An 18,384-nucleotide genomic window follows, 5' to 3' on the forward strand; every position below is an offset into this window, starting at 1 on the left:
TTATTTTTGTCTTAAAACTAACACCACAAATATGGCTAGACATTTTTACAAATCAAAAGTGGCATAATACCTTTCTTTGGTACTGGCTTCGGTTTTTCTTTGGTTATCTCAGGTGCTGTAAAACATTCAGTCATTTGTCAGGCAGAATGTCAATTTCAATGCTTAACTTTTACAAATGTTGAGTTTAAAATCACGCATTTTAGCTGTAAGAAGATCTCACCTTTTTTTGTTGTCAGTTCAGGAGCCTTTTCCTTAACAACTTCAGGCTCTATAAAATAAAAAAATTTATAATGAATAATCATCATGCAGCAGAAAACAGCAAGAGGATTTGATTGTCATCTATACCTTTCTTTACGGGAGCTGGTATAACTTTCTTTTCAATGACTTTAGCCTCTGAAATATGAAAATAGTTTGAATATGAGATTTAATTTGGTATTTAACTTGGGCAAAAGTGAACATATTAGGTTTACACTAATACCTTTCTTCTCGGGAACTGCTTTTGGTTTCTCCTTGATGACTTCAGCCTCTAAAGTTCATAAATAAAAATTATTTTTTAGCATGATTCTATATTTTTTTTAATGTTTTTTTGATTACATGACAAAGTATTTCCAACCTTTCTTCTCAGGGACTGGTTTAGTTCTGTCTTTGATGACTTCAGCTACTAAAATATTAGTATAAAACACAAAGCATTAGCTTTTTTTAAAAATTTGCTTTAAGGGAATCCTATTTTACAAATATATCACAGTACCTTTCTTTGCTGCTGGCTTTGGTTTTTCTTTGGTTATTTCGGGTGCTACAAAATATGTAGTTTTAATTTGTACAAATTTGAAATTATTTTGGAAATACTTAAGTTTAAAATGTTGAATTACATCAAATAAAATTCAATTAAAACAAATGCTTTTCTGATTTTGGCTATGTGATCTCACCTATTTTTGGTGCAAGTTCGGGCGCTTTTTCTTTTACAACATCAGACTCTAAATATTTTATTTATTGAATTTAATACGTCATTATAAAACAATGACTACATTTTCATGGACATCAGTAATCAAATTATATGTCTTAATCTGGATAAGAAAATAATATGATTAAGGTGTTTACATGAGCTGCTTTTTGAAGGTTCCTTTCATGAACATTTTACATGTTGTAGCACATAATTCGATTAACGTTATTGCGTCATCGCGCTATCCACAGTTTCTCTGGATTTTTATATTATTTCGGGTCTTTCATTTTTACTTTGTTAACTTTAACTGCAGTTTGGCAATTTCACTTTCATTCAGGAACATTTCATGAATACCCCTGTGACAAACAAGATATTGGATGCGAGTGTAAACTGCTGGAAATTTCCACCATATGGGGAAAAAATCCTCTGCATTTCGCAATGTAGGTGTCTGTAGTGCTTTACTGACTCAGTAGGTGCAGAGATTAGTGTCAAATAACCCTGTGTGTATGGAATATCCTCTCACAAAATGCAATGAAAATACTACATGATGGTGTTTAATATGTCTGTACTGCCTTTCAATAATGCATCTATAATCGGCATACTCCACATGTCTTAATTCCATTTCTGTTTATTTTGAATATGACCTTAATCAGATTAAATTAATCAGGAGTTGATATTTACTTGGTAGACTCTTAATCAAAGTATTGCCTTAATGGTATTAAAATCAGAATATTGGTGTCCATGTAAACATACCCAATGACTTACAATACAATAAAACACAAAACAAGATGATTTCATGAATATCTATACCTTTCTTTATAGGAGCTGGTTTAGTCTTTTTGATTTTAGCTTCTGGAATTACGAAAATATTTAGAGAACGAGAAAAAAAAAAAACTTCAGCATCATCACTGAATTTGAGAACAATTTTAGCCTAATTTTTAACCTTAACTGTACCTTTTTTTTCTCAGGTTTAGGTTTCTCTTTTATGACTTCTAAAGTGTTAATATTAAACAAAAAATGCTTTTTAGCATGATATTACATTTTCAAACATAACTTTCATAACAATTTTAAAATAATCAAACCTTTCTTCTCTGGCGCTGGTTTCACTTTCTCTTTGATAACTTCAGGTTCTGAAATTGTGAATATGTAAACATCAAAAGAGATATAATACAAATAATTTAGTATTAAAGCAATTAAACAGGCAGAAAAAAACTAACCTTTTTTGGGTTTTGGTTCAGGAGCCTTTTCTTTAGGAACTTCAGGCTCTACAGATTTTTATTAATGTGATAATTGAGTTATAAATAGTAGTGGAAAATCGACAGTGTTTGTGTTGATTTTAATAATATCCATACCTTTCTTTACAGGAGCAGGTTTAATTCTCTCCTTTATGACTTCAGCCTCTGAAATGGCAATAATATTATTTTTAAAAATATATAACGTAACAGTAACAGTAATAAATATAAAATAAATGACATAACAGTTATAATATAAGTTAATGAGAGCAAAATGCTAATTTTATGTTTAATACAAACACAATGTCAATAAAAAAAACTCTTACCTTTCTTCTCAGGGACTGGTTTAATTTTCTCCTTCACTTCAGCCTCTGAAAATATTTGTATCGTTTTAGCATTAAACAATTGTTTCTTTACTCATTTTATGTTATTTTAACTGTAAACAATAAATAAAACCTTTTTTCTCAGGGGCTGGTTTTACTTTCGCTTTGATGACTTCAGCTATAATTGTGAAAAATATAAAAAAAAACATATTAGACAACAGTACTAATCTATTCTGGAAGTGGGAAAATGCATTAAAATGTCTTATCTGTTTGCGTTGTTGTATATAAAAAAAAACAATCTCACTCTTTTTAGGTTTTGGTTCAGGAGCCTTTTCTTTAGGAACTTCTGGCTCTGTAAAATAGGTTTATTTTATGTGATAATTTAATTACTACAAAGGCAACAACAAAAGCAATGGAATATGAATAATATCCATACCTTTCTTTACAGGAGCTTGTTTAACTTTCTCCTTGAACACTTCAACCTCTGAAATGGCAATAATAATATTTATAGACTATTATTAGAGAATATTATAGGTTATTATTATATATCATCCTAATATTACCTCTTACCTTTGTGCACAGGAGCAGGTGTAGCTTTCTCCTTTACTTCAGCCTCTAAAATGTAACAAATTTGTAATTGAAAGAGAAATCTACCCTATTTAATTATTTTCACACATCAAATGATTTTAACAGATAAACTAGTAAATCAAATCTTTATCTTTTGGGGCTGGTTTAGCTTTCTCTTTTATGACTTCAGCCTCTGCAATGACGAGGCAATATTAATGATTGATGAGGCATTATTAATGTGATTTTAAAACTGACCTACACTGTAAAACATTTACAAAAATCAGCAGTTTTCCATATTTTGTGCTTGATGTTTTTATTTTTCCCCATTTATTTATGAATTTGAATTGCATTATGGGCCCTTAATCTTTCTTCCAAAACTTTTTAACCTTAAAAAGTTTGAAAAAAGTTACTTCTACTTACATTTTTAATAGTTTAAAGTGCCATTTGTTTGGCTGGTGTTGTATATTACGCTACAAAAACCTTATATAAATAAACTGCTAGTGCATTTTCTGTTATTTGACAGACTTATTTTTCTATATATTATTTCTTATACATTATAATGTTAACAGTTATATTTTACAGTACAGGACTGGTGTTATTCTTATGAATAAATTAAAGAAATTACCTTTCTTTGGTGCTGGCTTTGGTTTTTCTTTAGTAATCTCAGCTACTGGAAAACATGAGAGTTAAGAACTTGACAATAGCAGCAGTGATAATAATTATATATATCAAATCAAATATACCCCAATAAACATTACTTGTAATAACCATGTTTAAGATAAATTGGCAATATTAGCTAATATACTAATTATTTATACCTTTTTCCCTAGGGATTACTTTTGCCTTTTCTTTTGGAGCTTCAACTAAAAGAAATTAGATAAAATAAACAAAGTTTCAGAGCAAAACTTCCAATATAAATGGAACAAAGACAAAATGGGAACTTCACGCATCAAAACAGTAAAAGTGTAACCCAGCTAAAATGCCATTCTGTATAATATTTTCCAAAAAATAAACTCTCAGACATATCTATAAAGTAGTTTGCATGTTCTCCCTGCATTCGCGTGGGTTTCCTCCGGGTGCTCCGGTTTCCCCCACAGTCCAAAGACATGTGGTACAGGTGAATTGGGTAGGCTAAATTGTCCGTAGTGTATGAGTGTGTGTGTGGATGTTTCCCAGAGATGGGTTGCGGCTGGAAGGGCATCTGCTGCGTAGAAACTTTCTGGATGAGTTGGCGGTTCATTCCGCTGTGGCGACCCCAGATCAATAAAGGGACTAAGCCGACAAGAAAATTAATGAATGACTGAATGAATGAATGAATGAATGAATGAATGAATGAATGAATGAATTAATTAATTAATTAATTAATTAATTAATGTACATATCTATAACAGACATAATTTGACAATACGTCCTTCCATCAAAATTACTACTTTTTATCCTTTTTTCAGACAAAACAGTAAAGTGTAAACCAGCTAAAATGGCATTCTGCAAAATATTTTCCAAAAAATAAATTGTCAGACATCTCTATAACAGAAATAGTTTGACAACACATCAAATTCTTCCATCAAATCACTACATTTTACCCTTGTGTAAGAAAGACATTTATTATTATTATTATTTTACAAAATAATAACATTTTATACAATAACTTATTTTAAATATATGTTGTTTTAATTATTATGCAAACATATACAAATTGCAGAAGAAAAATCAAGTACAAAAATAAAACAGTGATGTGTGTGTACAGTTGTAAGTTGGTAAGAGTTGAAATATATAAAAACAAAAGGAAGCTATACAAAGATACAACATTCATAACAACAAGTATAATTATAGTAGAAAGCAGAAACCATGATGATAATAATAACAGTACTATAATAAAAAAAAAAGCTCATTTGTTGTGGACCTCAAATGTCAGTTAAAAACGTCTGACATCCAGCATGAAACCATAAAAGTTTTCATTCATTTTCATTTCGGCTAAGTCCCTTTATTAATCTGGGGTCACCACAGCATATGTCACCAGCATATGTTTTACACAGCCGATGCCTTTCCAGCTGCAACCCATCACCGGCAAACACCCATCCATTCTCATTAACACACATACACTACGGACAATTTGGCTTACCCAATTCACCTGTACCGCATGTCTTTGGACTTGTGGAGGAAACCGGAGCACCCGGAGGAAACCCACGCAAATGCAGGGAGAACATGCAAACTCCACACAGAAATGCCAACTGACCCAGCCGAGGCTCGAATCAGCGACCTTCTTGCTGTGAGGCAACAGCACTACCTACTGCGCCTCCGTGTCGCCACCATAAAAGTATATTTTATATATTTAATAGGTCAGAATAAGCACCTATTAATTTACATAAATATGTCATAAAAACAGATTTAACATATTGGCAGAAATGAGAGACATCTTAAAGCTAACATATTCATAACAAAAGCCAAAATCTTTGATTCTATAGGACATAAAAGAATGCTTTCTATATATATATATATATAACTTAAGTCTCATCTTTGATATAGGATATGACATCAGTGAAATAAAAATGTATTGTAAAAACACAAAAATGATACCTCTCTCAGGTTCTGGTGTTGGTTCAGGCACCTTTTCTTTGGGAAGCTCTGGCTCTGTTAAAAAAAAAAATATATGGTTTGTTTGCTAACAAATCCTAGTACTTCATGTAAGTATCAGTTCTTATAGATTATTTAATTAAATTCAAACCTTTCTTTATAGGAGCTGGTTGAACCTTTTCCTTGACTTTAGGCTCTGAAATGATGATTGTAATTGATTATAACATTTAAAGGTTATATGAGTATTGGCACTGATTTGATAATTAACACAGTAAATCAAACCTTTCTTCTTAAGGGCTGGTTTAGCTTTCTCTTTGATGACTTCAACCTCTACAAAACAGAAAAAAGAAGAATAATGCAGTCTCATCATGTCAAGCAACACATTTTTAATAGTATCAGTATATAAACCACACAAAATGTGTGCTGAAAAAAGAAATCCCCTTTTTGGGGTTTTGGTTCAGGAGCCTTTTCTTTAGCAACTTCAGGCTCTATAAAACAGCATTCATGTGATAAATCATCACTGCATTAAGAAAATCAGCAATTCAGGTTTATTTCATTGACACCCCTACCTTTCTTTTCAGGAGCAGGTCTAACTTTCTCCTTGAGAACCGCTGCAAAAGAAAATATAATAAAGTATTTATGAATTATAAATTTTTAATGAGAAAAAATATTCTTGATAAAGGCACTTGTAATGATAACTTCTACCTTTTTTCTCAGGGGCTGGTTTGACTTTCTCCTTGATGACTTCTACCACTAAAGAATTAAAAATATAAAACATTTAACAGTATTTTTTAATTTTATAATATAATTTATTAATGATAAAATTAGCAATGGAATATATTTTCACACACATCAATAGCTCCTACCTTTCTTTTCAGGAGCTGGTGTACGTTTCTCCTTAATAGCTTCAGCCTCTGAAATGTTAGAATATGTCCAAAATATTAAAATCTTACAACAAGAATAGTCATTAAACTAACAATAAGATGCATACTGTACCTTTCTTTGGTGCTGCCTTAGGTTTTTCTTCTGCAAATCAGAAGAGTTTAAAGATAAATGGGTCACACTTTATAACAAGGTTTCATTAGTTTATGGATTTACTAACAAAAATAATTATGAGCAGTACTTGCACAGCATTTATCAATCATAATTCACCATTTACTAAGGCATTATTAACATCCAAACTCATGCCTGTAAACATTACTAAATACACTGAGTTAACATAAACTAACAATGAACGACTGCATTTTCATTAACTAACATCAACAAATACTGAAATAAAATAAATGTATCATTCATTGTTTGTTCATGTTAGTACATGGAATAACCAACATTAACTAATACAACCTTATTGTAAAATGTTACCGATAAATGTTAAAACCCGTAATAACAGTGTCAAATATTTGACTTCTAACAATGCATTCTCAAGTAAAAGTGTTCATATAAAACATAAAAACTACATTGTAAAATATGCAGGATTCAACATAATTCATTTGTGTTGTCCCAACTCAATTAAGTTAAATTAAATTTAAGTGGATTGAACATAATACAATTAAGCTGTCCCAAAATAATCTAAAGAACTGTGTAGTTTCAGCTCATTTAAAATACATTTTTTGAACAAACAGTAAAAATATATATATTTGAGTGTAAACAGATATTTCTTATTTCAACGTTTTTTTTTTTTTTTTTGCAGACAAAAAAAAACTGTGTTTGAAAATATGTAAAATTAATACCTTTCTTTGTAATAAATGTGTATACATAAATTCCTTGACATCCATACCTTTCTTTACAGGTGCAGGTTTAACTTTCTCTTTGGCGAGTTCAGCCTCTATAACATTAATATTGTTGATTCGTTAAATAATATTTTGATATAAAAAGAAAATTAAAATGAAGGACAGAGGTGAAACATCCCACCTTTTTTGGGTTTTGGTACTTTTGCAACTTCAGGCTCTGTAAACAGGTTTAAAATAGATTGATTTGTGCGAAAATGACTCCAAATGCAGCAAGATTTGACTGGTATCCATACCTTTCTTTACAGGTGCAGGTTTAACTTTCTCTTTGATAATTTCAGCCTCTATAATGGTGATATTGTAAATATGTTAAGATAAGGAATAATATTTTGATGAAAAAAAAAAAGACAATGAGGAAACATCTCACCTTTTTGGGGTTTTGATTCAGGAGCCTTTTCCTTCACAACTTCGGGCTCTATAAAAAGGTTTAAAATAGATTTATTCAAGTGAAAATGGAAGCAAATGCAGAAAAGGTGGTTGATATCCATACCCTTCTTTAAAGGAGTTGGTTTAACTATCTCCTTGGCTACTTCAGCCTCTGAAAAAGCAATAAATTAAATATATTTAGAGAATGCACTGTACATGAATGTCTGAATTTGTCCTTACATAAACAGAAATCACTCATGAAGCTAAGATAAACTCATACCTTTCTTCTGGTTTAACTTTCTCATTAATCACTTCATCATAATTATAATATATAATAGATCATAATATAATAGATCATAATATAAAATAGTATTAAGATAAAGCAAGTCTATTTTAGTCTGCACTGCATAAATAAAGACAATTTTTTTAATTGTCTTACATCAGATTTGTTTAATCCTCTAGAATATAAACTAATGCCTTTTTAAATAAATTAATTTGAAAACATTAAAAAAAATAACTAAAGTGTTTTATCTATCTATCTATCTATCTATCTATCTATCTATCTATCTATCTATCTATCTATCTATCTATCTATCTGTCTGTCTGTCTGTCTGTCTGTCTGTCTGTCTGTCTGTCTGTCTGTCTGTCTGTCTGTCTGTCTGTCTGTCTGTCTGTCTGTCTGTCTGTCTGTCTGTCTATCTATCATCTCAATACAACATATCAAATCAAACCTTTTTTCTCATAAACTGCTTCAGCTTTTTCCTTTATTTCTTCAGCTTCTGAAAGTAATACAAAAAACATCAAATCATTTATCATCTGAAAAATAAATGTAATATGATTATGCAATAAAACAGTACAAAAGAGGATATTATTATAAACGAGCCCAGCAAAAATCTAGAAACATCCTTTGGAATTTTTATTTTATTTTATATGAATAGGCTGCCTGACTGGTAAAATATATCAATAATACCAATCATCATATCATAATACCAATCATATATACCATGTGATGAATAATGAATTATTATTCTAATTCATCATTAAATAATACTTATTCATGTGATACATAATCATACCAACACTTTTATTAACATCAATACCTTTCCTCACAGGAGCAGGTTTAACTTTCTCCTTGATGACTTCAGCCTCTGAAATGGCAATATATAAATTATTTTGAGAATTAAATCAATCTTATATCAAGTAACTCAAACTCAAAGTAGCTCAAACCTTTCTTTTCAGGAGCTGGTTTTGCTTCCTCCTTGACTTCAACTTCTGAAACCCCAGTGTGTTCATTGTGTAAGTTTTGTTTTATATATTTTATACATTTATTATAGTTTTATATATTCATATACTGTAAATTTATATAAAATAACATGAACCCAAATGTTTTCTCAGGGACCATAACAATTACAATATATTGTCACCAAATAGAGAACATCTTATTCACAATCATACCTTTCTTCACAGGAGCTGATTTGACCTTCTCCTTGATTATTTCAGCCTCTGAAAAACAGTAGCATTTACAAATTTAAAGCAGATTAATGGGATTTGATTTGGAAATTTAAAAAATAAGTCTTACCTTTCTTCTCAGGGGCTGGTTTAGTTATCTCCTTTACAGGTTTAGCCTCTAAACATTATAATACACAGAAAGTAAACTTCTGATATCATTTTTGCAGTATGATAATAATACTAATTAAACTGTTAAAGTAACACTTGCCTATCTTTACAGGAGCCGGTTTAACTTTCTCCTTGATGACTTTGGCCTCTAAAAATGGCAATAATATAAATATTGTATAAAAAATTATATTTGAGGTTTAAATATATATTAAATGTATATTTAGTAACACAAGCAGCTCAAACCTTTCTTCTCAGGAGCTGGTTTGGCTTTTTGTTTGATGACTTCAGCTTCTGAAAATGTGTGAAAAGTATTTGTAGAAACAAGACAAAACACAAAAGGAAATGATTTTAATGAGAAAAGTATTTTGTCATCAATACCTTTCTTTACAGGAGCTGGTTTTGCTTTCTCCTTGACTTCTGAAACACAAGTGCATTGATCGTGTACATTTTGTTTGTATATATTTATTAAAGCTATCTAAAATAACATAATCTCTCTTATTTTCTCAGAGCCTTTTGCAATTGCAAAATAATGTAACTAAATAGAGAACATCTTATTCACAATCATACCTTTCTTCAGAGGTGCTGCTTTAACTTTCTCCTTGATTATTTCAGCCTCTGAAAAACAATAACATTCAGATATTACAAGCAGACAAATGGGATTTGATTTGGTAACATTTAAAACCAAGAAAAATGAATAAAGAAAAGTCAATTAATTATGGTAACTCTAACCTTTCTTCTCAGGGGCTGGTTTAGTTATCTCCTTTACAGGTTCAGCCTCTAAACGTATTATAATTCACAGAAATTAAAGTTCTGACATCATTTTTGCATGATGATAATAATATTAATTAAACTGTTAAAGTAACTCTTGCCTTTCTTCACAGGAGCTTGTTTAACTATCTCCTTGATGACTTCAGCCTCTGAAACGACAATTAAATCAAATATTTTGAGGTATTCATATGTATTAAATATATATTTAACAACTCAATTGCAGATTAATGCAATTCCATTTGCTAAAAAAGAAAAATGAACAAAGAAAGAATACTATAATTAATTAACTATGTTAAATCTCACCTTTCTTCTCAGGGGTTGGTTTCGTTTTCTCCTTTACAGCTTCAGCCTCTAAACGCATTATAATACACAAGAGTAAACTTCTGACATATTTTATACATTGTGATAATATGTATCAATGTGTATTAAATATATATTTAGTAACTCAAACTCATAGCAGCCCAAACCTTTCTTCTCAGGAGCTGTTTTTTCTTTTTCTTTGATGACTTCAGTTTCTGAAATATGTGAAAAGTATTTGTAGAAACAAGTCAAAACACAAAAGGTAATGATTTTAATAAGAGAATTATTTTGTCATCAATACCTTTTTTTACAGGAGCTGGTTTTGCTTCCTCCTTGACTTCAACTTCTGAAACAGCAATGTGTTCATTGTGTTATATATTTATTATAGATAAAATAACAAAAACCCACCTCTTATATCAGAGGCCATTACAATTAAAATATAATGGAGATCAATACAGCGCATCTTATTCAAAATCATACCTTTCTTCACAGGAGCTGCTTTAACTTTCTCCTTAATTATTTCAGCCTCTGAAAAATAATAACATTTACAGATTTAAAGCAGATTAATGCAATTTGATTTGCTAAAATGTAAAACTAAGAAAAATGAACAAAGAAAGAAAACTATAATTAATTAAATATGTTAAATTTCACCTTTCTTCTCAGAGGTTGGTTTCGTTTTCTCCTTTACAGCTTCAGCCTCTAAATGCATTATAATATACAAGAGTAAACTTCTGACATATTTTATACATTGTGATAATATGTATCAATGTGTATTAAATATATATTTAGTAACTCAAACTCATAGCAACCCAAACCTTTCTTCTCAGGAGCTGGTTTTTCTTTTTCTTTGATGACTTCAGTTTCTGAAAAGTGTAAAAAAGTATTTGTAGAAACAAGCCACAACATTATTTTTTAAGAATTATTTTGTCATCAATACCTTTCTTTACAGGAGCTGGTTTTGCTTCCTTCTTGACTTCAACTTCTAAAACCACAGTGTGTTCATTGTGCAAGTTTTGTTTTATTTATTTATATATATATTTATTAAAACCCATCTAGATAAAATAACATAAACCCATTTTTTTCTCAGGGGCTATGACAATTACAAACTAATCAAGATAAATAGATATCTTATTCACAATCATACCTTTCTTCACAGGAGCTGCTTTAATTTTATCCTTGATTATTTCAGTCTCTGAAAAACAATAGCATTTAGAGATTAACAACAAATTACTGGGATATAATTTGGTAAAATTTAAAACTATGAAAGAGAATATTTTAATTAATTCATTGCGGTAACTCTTACCTTTCTCAGGGGCTGGTTTCGTTTTCTCCTTTACGGCTTCAGCCTCTAAACATATTATAAAATACACAGAAAGTAAACGTCTGACATAGTTTTTGCATTGTGATAATAATAATAATTGAAGTGCCAAGGTAACTCTTACCTTTCTTCTCTGGTTTAGCTTTCTCTTTTACAGCTTCAGCCTCTAAAAATGTTTATACAAATATTTAACAAATTATTATCTGTATAAAAATAAATGTTTGTGTTTTTTAATACAAATTAGCTACCTTTCTTTGGTGCTGGCTTTGGTTTTTCTTTGGTTATTTCAGGTGCTGGAAAACAGCAATTAAATAAAATACATATTTTAATTACGGTTTACATTTGGTATTATTCACAATCATAAATTATTTAGATAAAAAAAACTACTTTTTGTCAAAAAGACGTATATACACCTTTCTTTTCAGGAGCCTTTTGTTTTGGAACCTCAACTGTAAGAGGGTACAAGATAAATATGATTAAAACAATGAGATGATTAATTGTAATCTAGACAGAATTCCCAGTGTTGACCAATACCTTTCTTTGGTGGTGCTGATTTCTCCTTAATAATTTCTGGCTCTACAAAAGAAAAAGGTACAATAAAAGTGAAGCAAAATGAAATATGATAAAATATGTACTGCAAAAGTTCAGTGAGCCATTTTAAAGGTTCAAGTGTTAACCTCTTTTGGGTTTTGGTTCAGGTTCCTTTTCTTTAACAACTTCAGGCTCTATAAAATAGTTTTAACTTATGTAATGATTGGGCTTTATACGGTGAAAAGCAAAGGATTTGAAGATTGGATTGTTATCCATACCTTTCTTTACAGGAGCTGGTTTAACTTTCTCCTTGATGACTTCAGCCTCTGAAATTGCATCAATGCGAATTCTTTAATTCATTTGTCATTAAATATTTTATCATGTTTAGTTAAAATTCAGATAAATATATTGTAACAATAATCAATAACAATTATTAAGTAAATATTTAAGAACATGAATTAATTACAACAAAAAACAGCCTGAAAGAGTTATGAGTTTTTTAGCCCATCATTGAATTTACTTGTGTAAATGTGTGTCAATTTAAATGTCAGTTTTTAAATTAATTCCACTAATATTATTGTAATTTTAATAATAACAATAATAAAACGTTCATATTATTTATTTTCAAAACAGTTTGTAAAGTAATATTTGAGTCTTTTAGTAGAGATATTATATAAGAGACTTATTGCTTTGTTTACCAAATAAGTGGATCTAATTTTGTATTTGCATTGTAAACATTAAATAAAAGTAAAAATATATATATATTTTATTTCATATATTAAGTTTTTAGTTATGATACTCTTAAAACTATTCCACATAAATCCGCAGTTTTTTTTTTTTTTAATTATTCGCAGAAACAGCAAAAAATGTCCTCAGATTCTGTCTGGCTCTAGTTATGAGGGTTAATAAAATACAAATTTACAAGATAAATTATTCGTAATTCATACCTTTCTTCTCAAGGGCTGGTTTAACCTCTTTGATTACTTCAGCCTCTGTGATGAAAAAATTATAAAAGCAAATTTTTTTTGCACACATTTTTAATGTTGTTGATGAAAATGTTTAAAACACATACTGTGCATTACCTTTCTTTTTAAGAACTGGTTTAGTTTTCACCATGATGACTTCAGCTTCTAAAATAATAAGAAGAATGATTACTGTAAATGGCTTTCTTTTGGATTTTATTTACTATTATTGTAAATCAATACCTTTCTTCTCAGGAGCAGGTTTCACTTTTTCCTCGACTTCAGCTTCTAACATTGTGAAGGTCGAAAAAAAAAAGCATCAGTATAAGCTTACCATTGACATCAATTGCAACAGTTATTTCTACATAAAATTACATCTTTGTTACAAATGTATTTGCACACAAATATAATGATGCTAGTAACTATAACTGCTTTTTAAAATTATATTTGTACCTTTCTTTGTAGATTTTGGCTTGGCTTTTTCAACTGCAACAGCAGGTTCTGCAAAATGTTCAGAAAAACAAATGTTAGAAGATTATGCTTTGTTTAGACAGCATTAAATATTAATAAAATAATATTAATGAAAAGTGTTGTTATATAACTGTTATGGCAAACAATATCATTTAAATTTTTATTCATCACTAACATTTTCCCCAGATTGCCATGCTAATTTAACTTTTAGGCAACCTCTGTTTCTGAGATATAATATAAAAGAAACATTAAAACACCCATGCACACACACCCCCACACACACACTTGTTTTTGTGAAAGGTGAGTACATTACATAGGTTTCCATTCATTTTATACTGTTCAAACTAAATGTTGTACTGCCCTCACCCTACCCTACCCCTAAACCCAACCATCACAGGAGACTGTGTACAGCTTTACTCTCTGATTAAAATCATCCTGTGGGATTTATAAGCTTTTTTGAGAAACGCACACACACACACACACGCACGCACGCACGCACGCACGCACGCACGCACGCACGCACGCACGCACGCACAACATAACTTAAATCAAAATGCATACAATTACTATTTCAAAGCATGAAACACTTGTTAGGTATTACAACACCTTTCTTTTCGGAAACAGGTTTGGGTTTTTCCTTTACAGCTTCTAAAAAACCAATAGAATTAAAAACAATTAAATTCAATTCAATCCATGTTTTTTTTATATAGCTGTTTTTTTATATAGCGCTTTTCACAATGTAAATTGTGCCAAAGCAGATTAACATAGTTCTAGTAACAATATAAAAGAAAAACAATATAATTAAAATGGACTTTAAAATTAAATGTTTATGCCTTGTGTTACAGATTCTGCTCTTTAAAAATGTCAGGCTCTAAAATCAAGTCAACCATTTTATATGTACAGTACAGCAAACAAACAAGTGCATGCTGCAGTAATGGAAAATATTCTGAAACTCCTATAATAATCCACATCATTCATTCATTTTCTTTTCAGCTTAGTCCCTTTATTAATCTGGGGTCGCCACAGCGGAATGAACAGCCAACTTATCCAACACGTTTTTACGCAGCGGATGCCCTTCCAGATGCAACCCATCACTGGGAAATCTGCATCGTTTTTTTTTTTTTTTTAAACACCATAAAATTCAATTAACTAGATCTCATTCGTGTAGAAATATGTATTAAAAATGTAATTTCATGTATTCCTTATCAATTTTGGAGTTTGCATGTTCTAGTCGTGTCGGCGTGGTTTTCATCCGGGTGCTCCGGTTTCCCCTAAGCTCCAAAGACATGAGCTATAGGTGAATTGAATAAACTAAATTGGCCGTAGTGTACTGTATGTGTGTGTGAGGATGTTTCCCAGTACTGGGTTGCGGCTGAAAGGGCATCCTCTTTGTAAAACACAACCTGGATAAGTTGGGGGTTCATTCCGCTGTGGCAACCCCAGATGAATAAAGGGACTACGCCAAAAAGAAAATAAATGAATAACAGTATCAATTTTATTTTTGAGTTTAAGAAACATCAGTACCTTTCCTTGAAGGAGCTGCTTTTGCCTTTTTAATTTCTTCAGCTTTTAAAAACCCAAGAGAGAAAATTGTACTTTACTAAGTGTTTTTATAATACTTTTCTATTTCCAAAACTCACATTTAATCTGAACAAAGTGTCCTACCTTTCTTTACAGGAGCTGGTTTTTCTTTCTCTTTGACTTCATCTTTTGAATGATACAAGGCACGCTAATTAAACTGCACAGAATTAACAATGTTTTCAAATAAAGAGTGTGAGTGCTGTACCTTTTTTAGCTGGTGCTGGTTTTGCTTTCTCTTTGACCGCTTCAAGCTCTGAGAAAAATTCAATATGTTATCTGCATGTGAAAAAAACACTACAATAAATTAACACTGAAGAATAAAAACAATTCAAACGGCTGACCTTTTTTTGCGGGCTCTGGTTTGGCTTTTTCTCTGGAAACCTCAGGCCCTGTAAATCAATGAATGTTACCAGTTAGCCTCACATAAACATTGCAAAAAATACACTATGCAATTCAAACTAAATCAAATGGCACCTTTCTTGACTGGAGCAGGTTTTGCTTTCTCCTTAGCAGCTTCAGCATCTAAAATGATCATAAATGCAATAATGTACATGCATATACAGTTTTTAAAATCATTTTAAATGATTATAAGGTATACTGATCTTTAAATAGTCTTTTATTTTGTCATAAAATAATCTTTGTTCTAAATAAGTCTCAAATGACTTTTGGTGGATCCACTATTGTTACACAATGACATTTTAGATGGTATAAATTACTTTTTTCGCTTTATGATTGCATGCCATGCATATTAAATGAAATGCTGGGTTACTGCAAATCCACCATACCTTTCTTCAAACCAGCTGGTTCAATTTTGGCCTTGGGAGTTTTAGCTTCTCCATTTTGATGAAAATATGAGAAAAAAATTAAAGGCTTGTTAACTGGAAATGAAAGTTAGTTAATACTAAAAAGTAAAATTGAGTTCAACAACTAAGTTCAGTTGAAATTCAGATAAATATATAGTTATAGCAATTAATAATAATAACAGTCTCAATGAGGGATAATACAATGTGAACTGATACATAATGATAATTGATTTATAATTCATACCTTTCCTCTCAGGCTCTAGTTTAATCTTTTTGATTACTTCAGCCTCTGTGATGAAGAAATTATAACTCTATATAATTAATAATTGTTTAATATAAATAACTGATTAATTAACTTTAATTAGTTTGCACACTTTTTAAATCGTGTTGATGAAAATGTTGTTTAAAGCACAAGCATGTTGTTTACACACACAGTTGTGAGTGTAAAATGTGATACCTTTCTTCACTTTAGGTTTCTCTTTGGGGGCTTCATCCACTAAAAATAAGAAAACAAATATATATTTAAAGACAAGACAAGATTAAATGCTAATACTAAAAGGCCACAGGTTTCCAATAAGTTCATAGTTGTCTAAATCGGGGCACCTTTCTTTTCTGCTGCTGGTTTGACTTTGGCATCAATTTTTTCAGCTTCTGTAAAAAAGAAAGTAAAAAAAAAAAAAGGAAAATAATCAAACAAAACATTATGAAACAAAACAAAGAAAGACAATCTATCTTTGCATTTTCAATTTTACAGTAAAAGCATGTTACTCCAATCCTGAACCTGAAAGAAGGAGCTGATGGCTTATCTTTGAATTCATCTTCTACATAGAATGACAATTATGTACTTTTATTGCTACATTTTTCAAAGCATAAATCACAATAATGGACTATTACAGTATGCTATTATACTTTTTATGTGTGTGCTGGCTATGTAAGAGTTACAATAAGTAATATTTTTAAATCACTGATGTAATACTTCTAAAAATATATATATATATATTTAATCTGAATTAATTTAATTTGTCAATTTACACAATACGTCAAACAGAAATTACGCAAAACCAACTACCTTTCTTTACTGGCTTCGATTTTTCCTTGACAGCCTCAGCAACTAAACAAAACAAATTGCAAAACAAATCTTATAACTTTGCATGATTACTTGAATTATTTAATTAATTACTTTATTATTTTTGACAGGAATTGCACACCTTTTTCTTTTTGACCAGATTTTGCCTTTTCCTTAATATCTTTAGCTTTTTCTAAAAAAAGAAATAATAAACAAGTAAATGTTATATTGATGTCTGAGCAAACTACTACTCCTTTATAAAATACAATGCTAAACTAAACTATAAAAGAGATGACTTAAAGCAATAGTTTCCCCCAAAAAATATTCTAAAGGAACATTAAATCTCAAATATTCTATAAAACCACATATTTACTTACTATTCTTTAAAATGCATTTCTAACAGTAAAATTAAATGACATTGAAATTATATTGTAATTAAATTTAAATTAAACTATTGCTAAAATCTGCAAAAATGTGAGTCAATAAGACAGTTACCTTTCTTTGCAGGATGTGCTTTGGGTTTCTCCTTCACAATTTTAGCCTCTGCAAAAAAGCAAATGTAAACATTACAAGGATTAAGGCCTTTAAGTGAAAGTCTAAACATTGCCATCACTGCAGCATCTTAATTACATAACCTATCTAAAATGGAAATAAGACATTATACTGTACATGCACTGTGATAATTTTCTTTGAACGAGCTGGTTTAGCCACTTCTTTTGTAATTTTGGCCTCTGAAAATTTGTGAATAATAATTAAAACAACAACTTTCAGCAATTTTTAAAGAGCACTTATTTTACCCCTTTTCAAGATTTAAGATATGTCTTTTGTGTCTCCAGAATGTGTCTGTAAAATTTCAGCCTAAAACACAGTTCAGATTATTTTTGATTCCTTTCAGAATATTGGAATTTTCTGCTCTAAACACATCTGTTTTTTCGCCTGTGCCTTTAATGCTAGTTCTCCCTGCCCACCGTTCCCACTTGCCTGTCAATCTGTCAGTATGCCTTAATCTCCGCCTCGACTGTGTCAGGTAAGCAGCAGAGTGACAAACATGAAGCAAGCAGATCTTTTTCATTTTGTTTTTATGTATTTAAAAATGTATTTTACTCCTGAGACACTAATATATTCATCATAATGTCCATAAGAAATCATCCTGATATTACTTTTCAGATTATCATATT

At 30.3% G+C, this 18,384-nt stretch overlaps 1 protein-coding gene across 50 annotated transcripts in view; it reads right to left on the minus strand.

Moving 5' to 3' along the window:
* The window catches only part of si:ch211-266g18.10, a 53,301-nt gene that overhangs the window by 12,622 nt on the left and 22,295 nt on the right, over positions 1 to 18,384 (minus strand). For 10 of the 50 annotated variants that reach the window (XM_073928281.1, XM_021467354.3, XM_073928288.1 and 7 more), the window contains exons 22-93: positions 17,702 to 17,749; positions 17,349 to 17,399; positions 17,210 to 17,251; positions 16,744 to 16,791; positions 16,598 to 16,636; positions 16,385 to 16,429; positions 16,123 to 16,170; positions 15,812 to 15,859; positions 15,679 to 15,726; positions 15,543 to 15,590; positions 15,422 to 15,463; positions 15,281 to 15,322; positions 14,363 to 14,404; positions 13,739 to 13,786; positions 13,529 to 13,573; positions 13,406 to 13,453; positions 13,271 to 13,315; positions 12,602 to 12,649; positions 12,470 to 12,517; positions 12,327 to 12,368; positions 12,206 to 12,241; positions 12,041 to 12,085; positions 11,917 to 11,958; positions 11,778 to 11,822; positions 11,619 to 11,666; positions 11,412 to 11,456; positions 11,290 to 11,337; positions 11,126 to 11,173; positions 10,955 to 11,002; positions 10,776 to 10,820; positions 10,642 to 10,689; positions 10,478 to 10,525; positions 10,276 to 10,323; positions 10,136 to 10,183; positions 9,974 to 10,021; positions 9,785 to 9,823; positions 9,650 to 9,697; positions 9,507 to 9,554; positions 9,369 to 9,416; positions 9,245 to 9,292; positions 9,017 to 9,061; positions 8,890 to 8,937; positions 8,521 to 8,568; positions 7,914 to 7,961; positions 7,791 to 7,838; positions 7,660 to 7,707; positions 7,548 to 7,583; positions 7,414 to 7,461; positions 6,633 to 6,662; positions 6,503 to 6,550; positions 6,342 to 6,389; positions 6,206 to 6,247; positions 6,077 to 6,124; positions 5,919 to 5,966; positions 5,788 to 5,832; positions 5,640 to 5,693; positions 3,881 to 3,925; positions 3,688 to 3,732; positions 3,066 to 3,110; positions 2,932 to 2,979; positions 2,800 to 2,847; positions 2,629 to 2,673; positions 2,499 to 2,543; positions 2,293 to 2,340; positions 2,158 to 2,205; positions 2,023 to 2,070; positions 749 to 793; positions 614 to 661; positions 479 to 526; positions 346 to 393; positions 221 to 268; positions 71 to 115 (exon numbers count right to left, since the gene is read on the minus strand). In XM_073928281.1, the coding sequence (XP_073784382.1) occupies positions 71 to 115; positions 221 to 268; positions 346 to 393; positions 479 to 526; positions 614 to 661; positions 749 to 793; positions 2,023 to 2,070; positions 2,158 to 2,205; positions 2,293 to 2,340; positions 2,499 to 2,543; positions 2,629 to 2,673; positions 2,800 to 2,847; positions 2,932 to 2,979; positions 3,066 to 3,110; positions 3,688 to 3,732; positions 3,881 to 3,925; positions 5,640 to 5,693; positions 5,788 to 5,832; positions 5,919 to 5,966; positions 6,077 to 6,124; positions 6,206 to 6,247; positions 6,342 to 6,389; positions 6,503 to 6,550; positions 6,633 to 6,662; positions 7,414 to 7,461; positions 7,548 to 7,583; positions 7,660 to 7,707; positions 7,791 to 7,838; positions 7,914 to 7,961; positions 8,521 to 8,568; positions 8,890 to 8,937; positions 9,017 to 9,061; positions 9,245 to 9,292; positions 9,369 to 9,416; positions 9,507 to 9,554; positions 9,650 to 9,697; positions 9,785 to 9,823; positions 9,974 to 10,021; positions 10,136 to 10,183; positions 10,276 to 10,323; positions 10,478 to 10,525; positions 10,642 to 10,689; positions 10,776 to 10,820; positions 10,955 to 11,002; positions 11,126 to 11,173; positions 11,290 to 11,337; positions 11,412 to 11,456; positions 11,619 to 11,666; positions 11,778 to 11,822; positions 11,917 to 11,958; positions 12,041 to 12,085; positions 12,206 to 12,241; positions 12,327 to 12,368; positions 12,470 to 12,517; positions 12,602 to 12,649; positions 13,271 to 13,315; positions 13,406 to 13,453; positions 13,529 to 13,573; positions 13,739 to 13,786; positions 14,363 to 14,404; positions 15,281 to 15,322; positions 15,422 to 15,463; positions 15,543 to 15,590; positions 15,679 to 15,726; positions 15,812 to 15,859; positions 16,123 to 16,170; positions 16,385 to 16,429; positions 16,598 to 16,636; positions 16,744 to 16,791; positions 17,210 to 17,251; positions 17,349 to 17,399; positions 17,702 to 17,749 (3,315 nt within the window). The remainder of the gene's footprint in view (positions 1 to 70; positions 116 to 220; positions 269 to 345; positions 394 to 478; positions 527 to 613; positions 662 to 748; positions 794 to 2,022; positions 2,071 to 2,157; positions 2,206 to 2,292; positions 2,341 to 2,498; positions 2,544 to 2,628; positions 2,674 to 2,799; positions 2,848 to 2,931; positions 2,980 to 3,065; positions 3,111 to 3,687; positions 3,733 to 3,880; positions 3,926 to 5,639; positions 5,694 to 5,787; positions 5,833 to 5,918; positions 5,967 to 6,076; positions 6,125 to 6,205; positions 6,248 to 6,341; positions 6,390 to 6,502; positions 6,551 to 6,632; positions 6,663 to 7,413; positions 7,462 to 7,547; positions 7,584 to 7,659; positions 7,708 to 7,790; positions 7,839 to 7,913; positions 7,962 to 8,520; positions 8,569 to 8,889; positions 8,938 to 9,016; positions 9,062 to 9,244; positions 9,293 to 9,368; positions 9,417 to 9,506; positions 9,555 to 9,649; positions 9,698 to 9,784; positions 9,824 to 9,973; positions 10,022 to 10,135; positions 10,184 to 10,275; positions 10,324 to 10,477; positions 10,526 to 10,641; positions 10,690 to 10,775; positions 10,821 to 10,954; positions 11,003 to 11,125; positions 11,174 to 11,289; positions 11,338 to 11,411; positions 11,457 to 11,618; positions 11,667 to 11,777; positions 11,823 to 11,916; positions 11,959 to 12,040; positions 12,086 to 12,205; positions 12,242 to 12,326; positions 12,369 to 12,469; positions 12,518 to 12,601; positions 12,650 to 13,270; positions 13,316 to 13,405; positions 13,454 to 13,528; positions 13,574 to 13,738; positions 13,787 to 14,362; positions 14,405 to 15,280; positions 15,323 to 15,421; positions 15,464 to 15,542; positions 15,591 to 15,678; positions 15,727 to 15,811; positions 15,860 to 16,122; positions 16,171 to 16,384; positions 16,430 to 16,597; positions 16,637 to 16,743; positions 16,792 to 17,209; positions 17,252 to 17,348; positions 17,400 to 17,701; positions 17,750 to 18,384) is intronic. The other 40 variants (XM_073928294.1, XM_073928285.1, XM_073928302.1 and 37 more) reach the window with 13 other exon arrangements.

Source organism: Danio rerio, chromosome 17, assembly GCF_049306965.1.
Source record: "Danio rerio strain Tuebingen ecotype United States chromosome 17, GRCz12tu, whole genome shotgun sequence".
In the NCBI taxonomy this organism is placed as follows: Eukaryota; Metazoa; Chordata; class Actinopteri; order Cypriniformes; family Danionidae; genus Danio; species Danio rerio.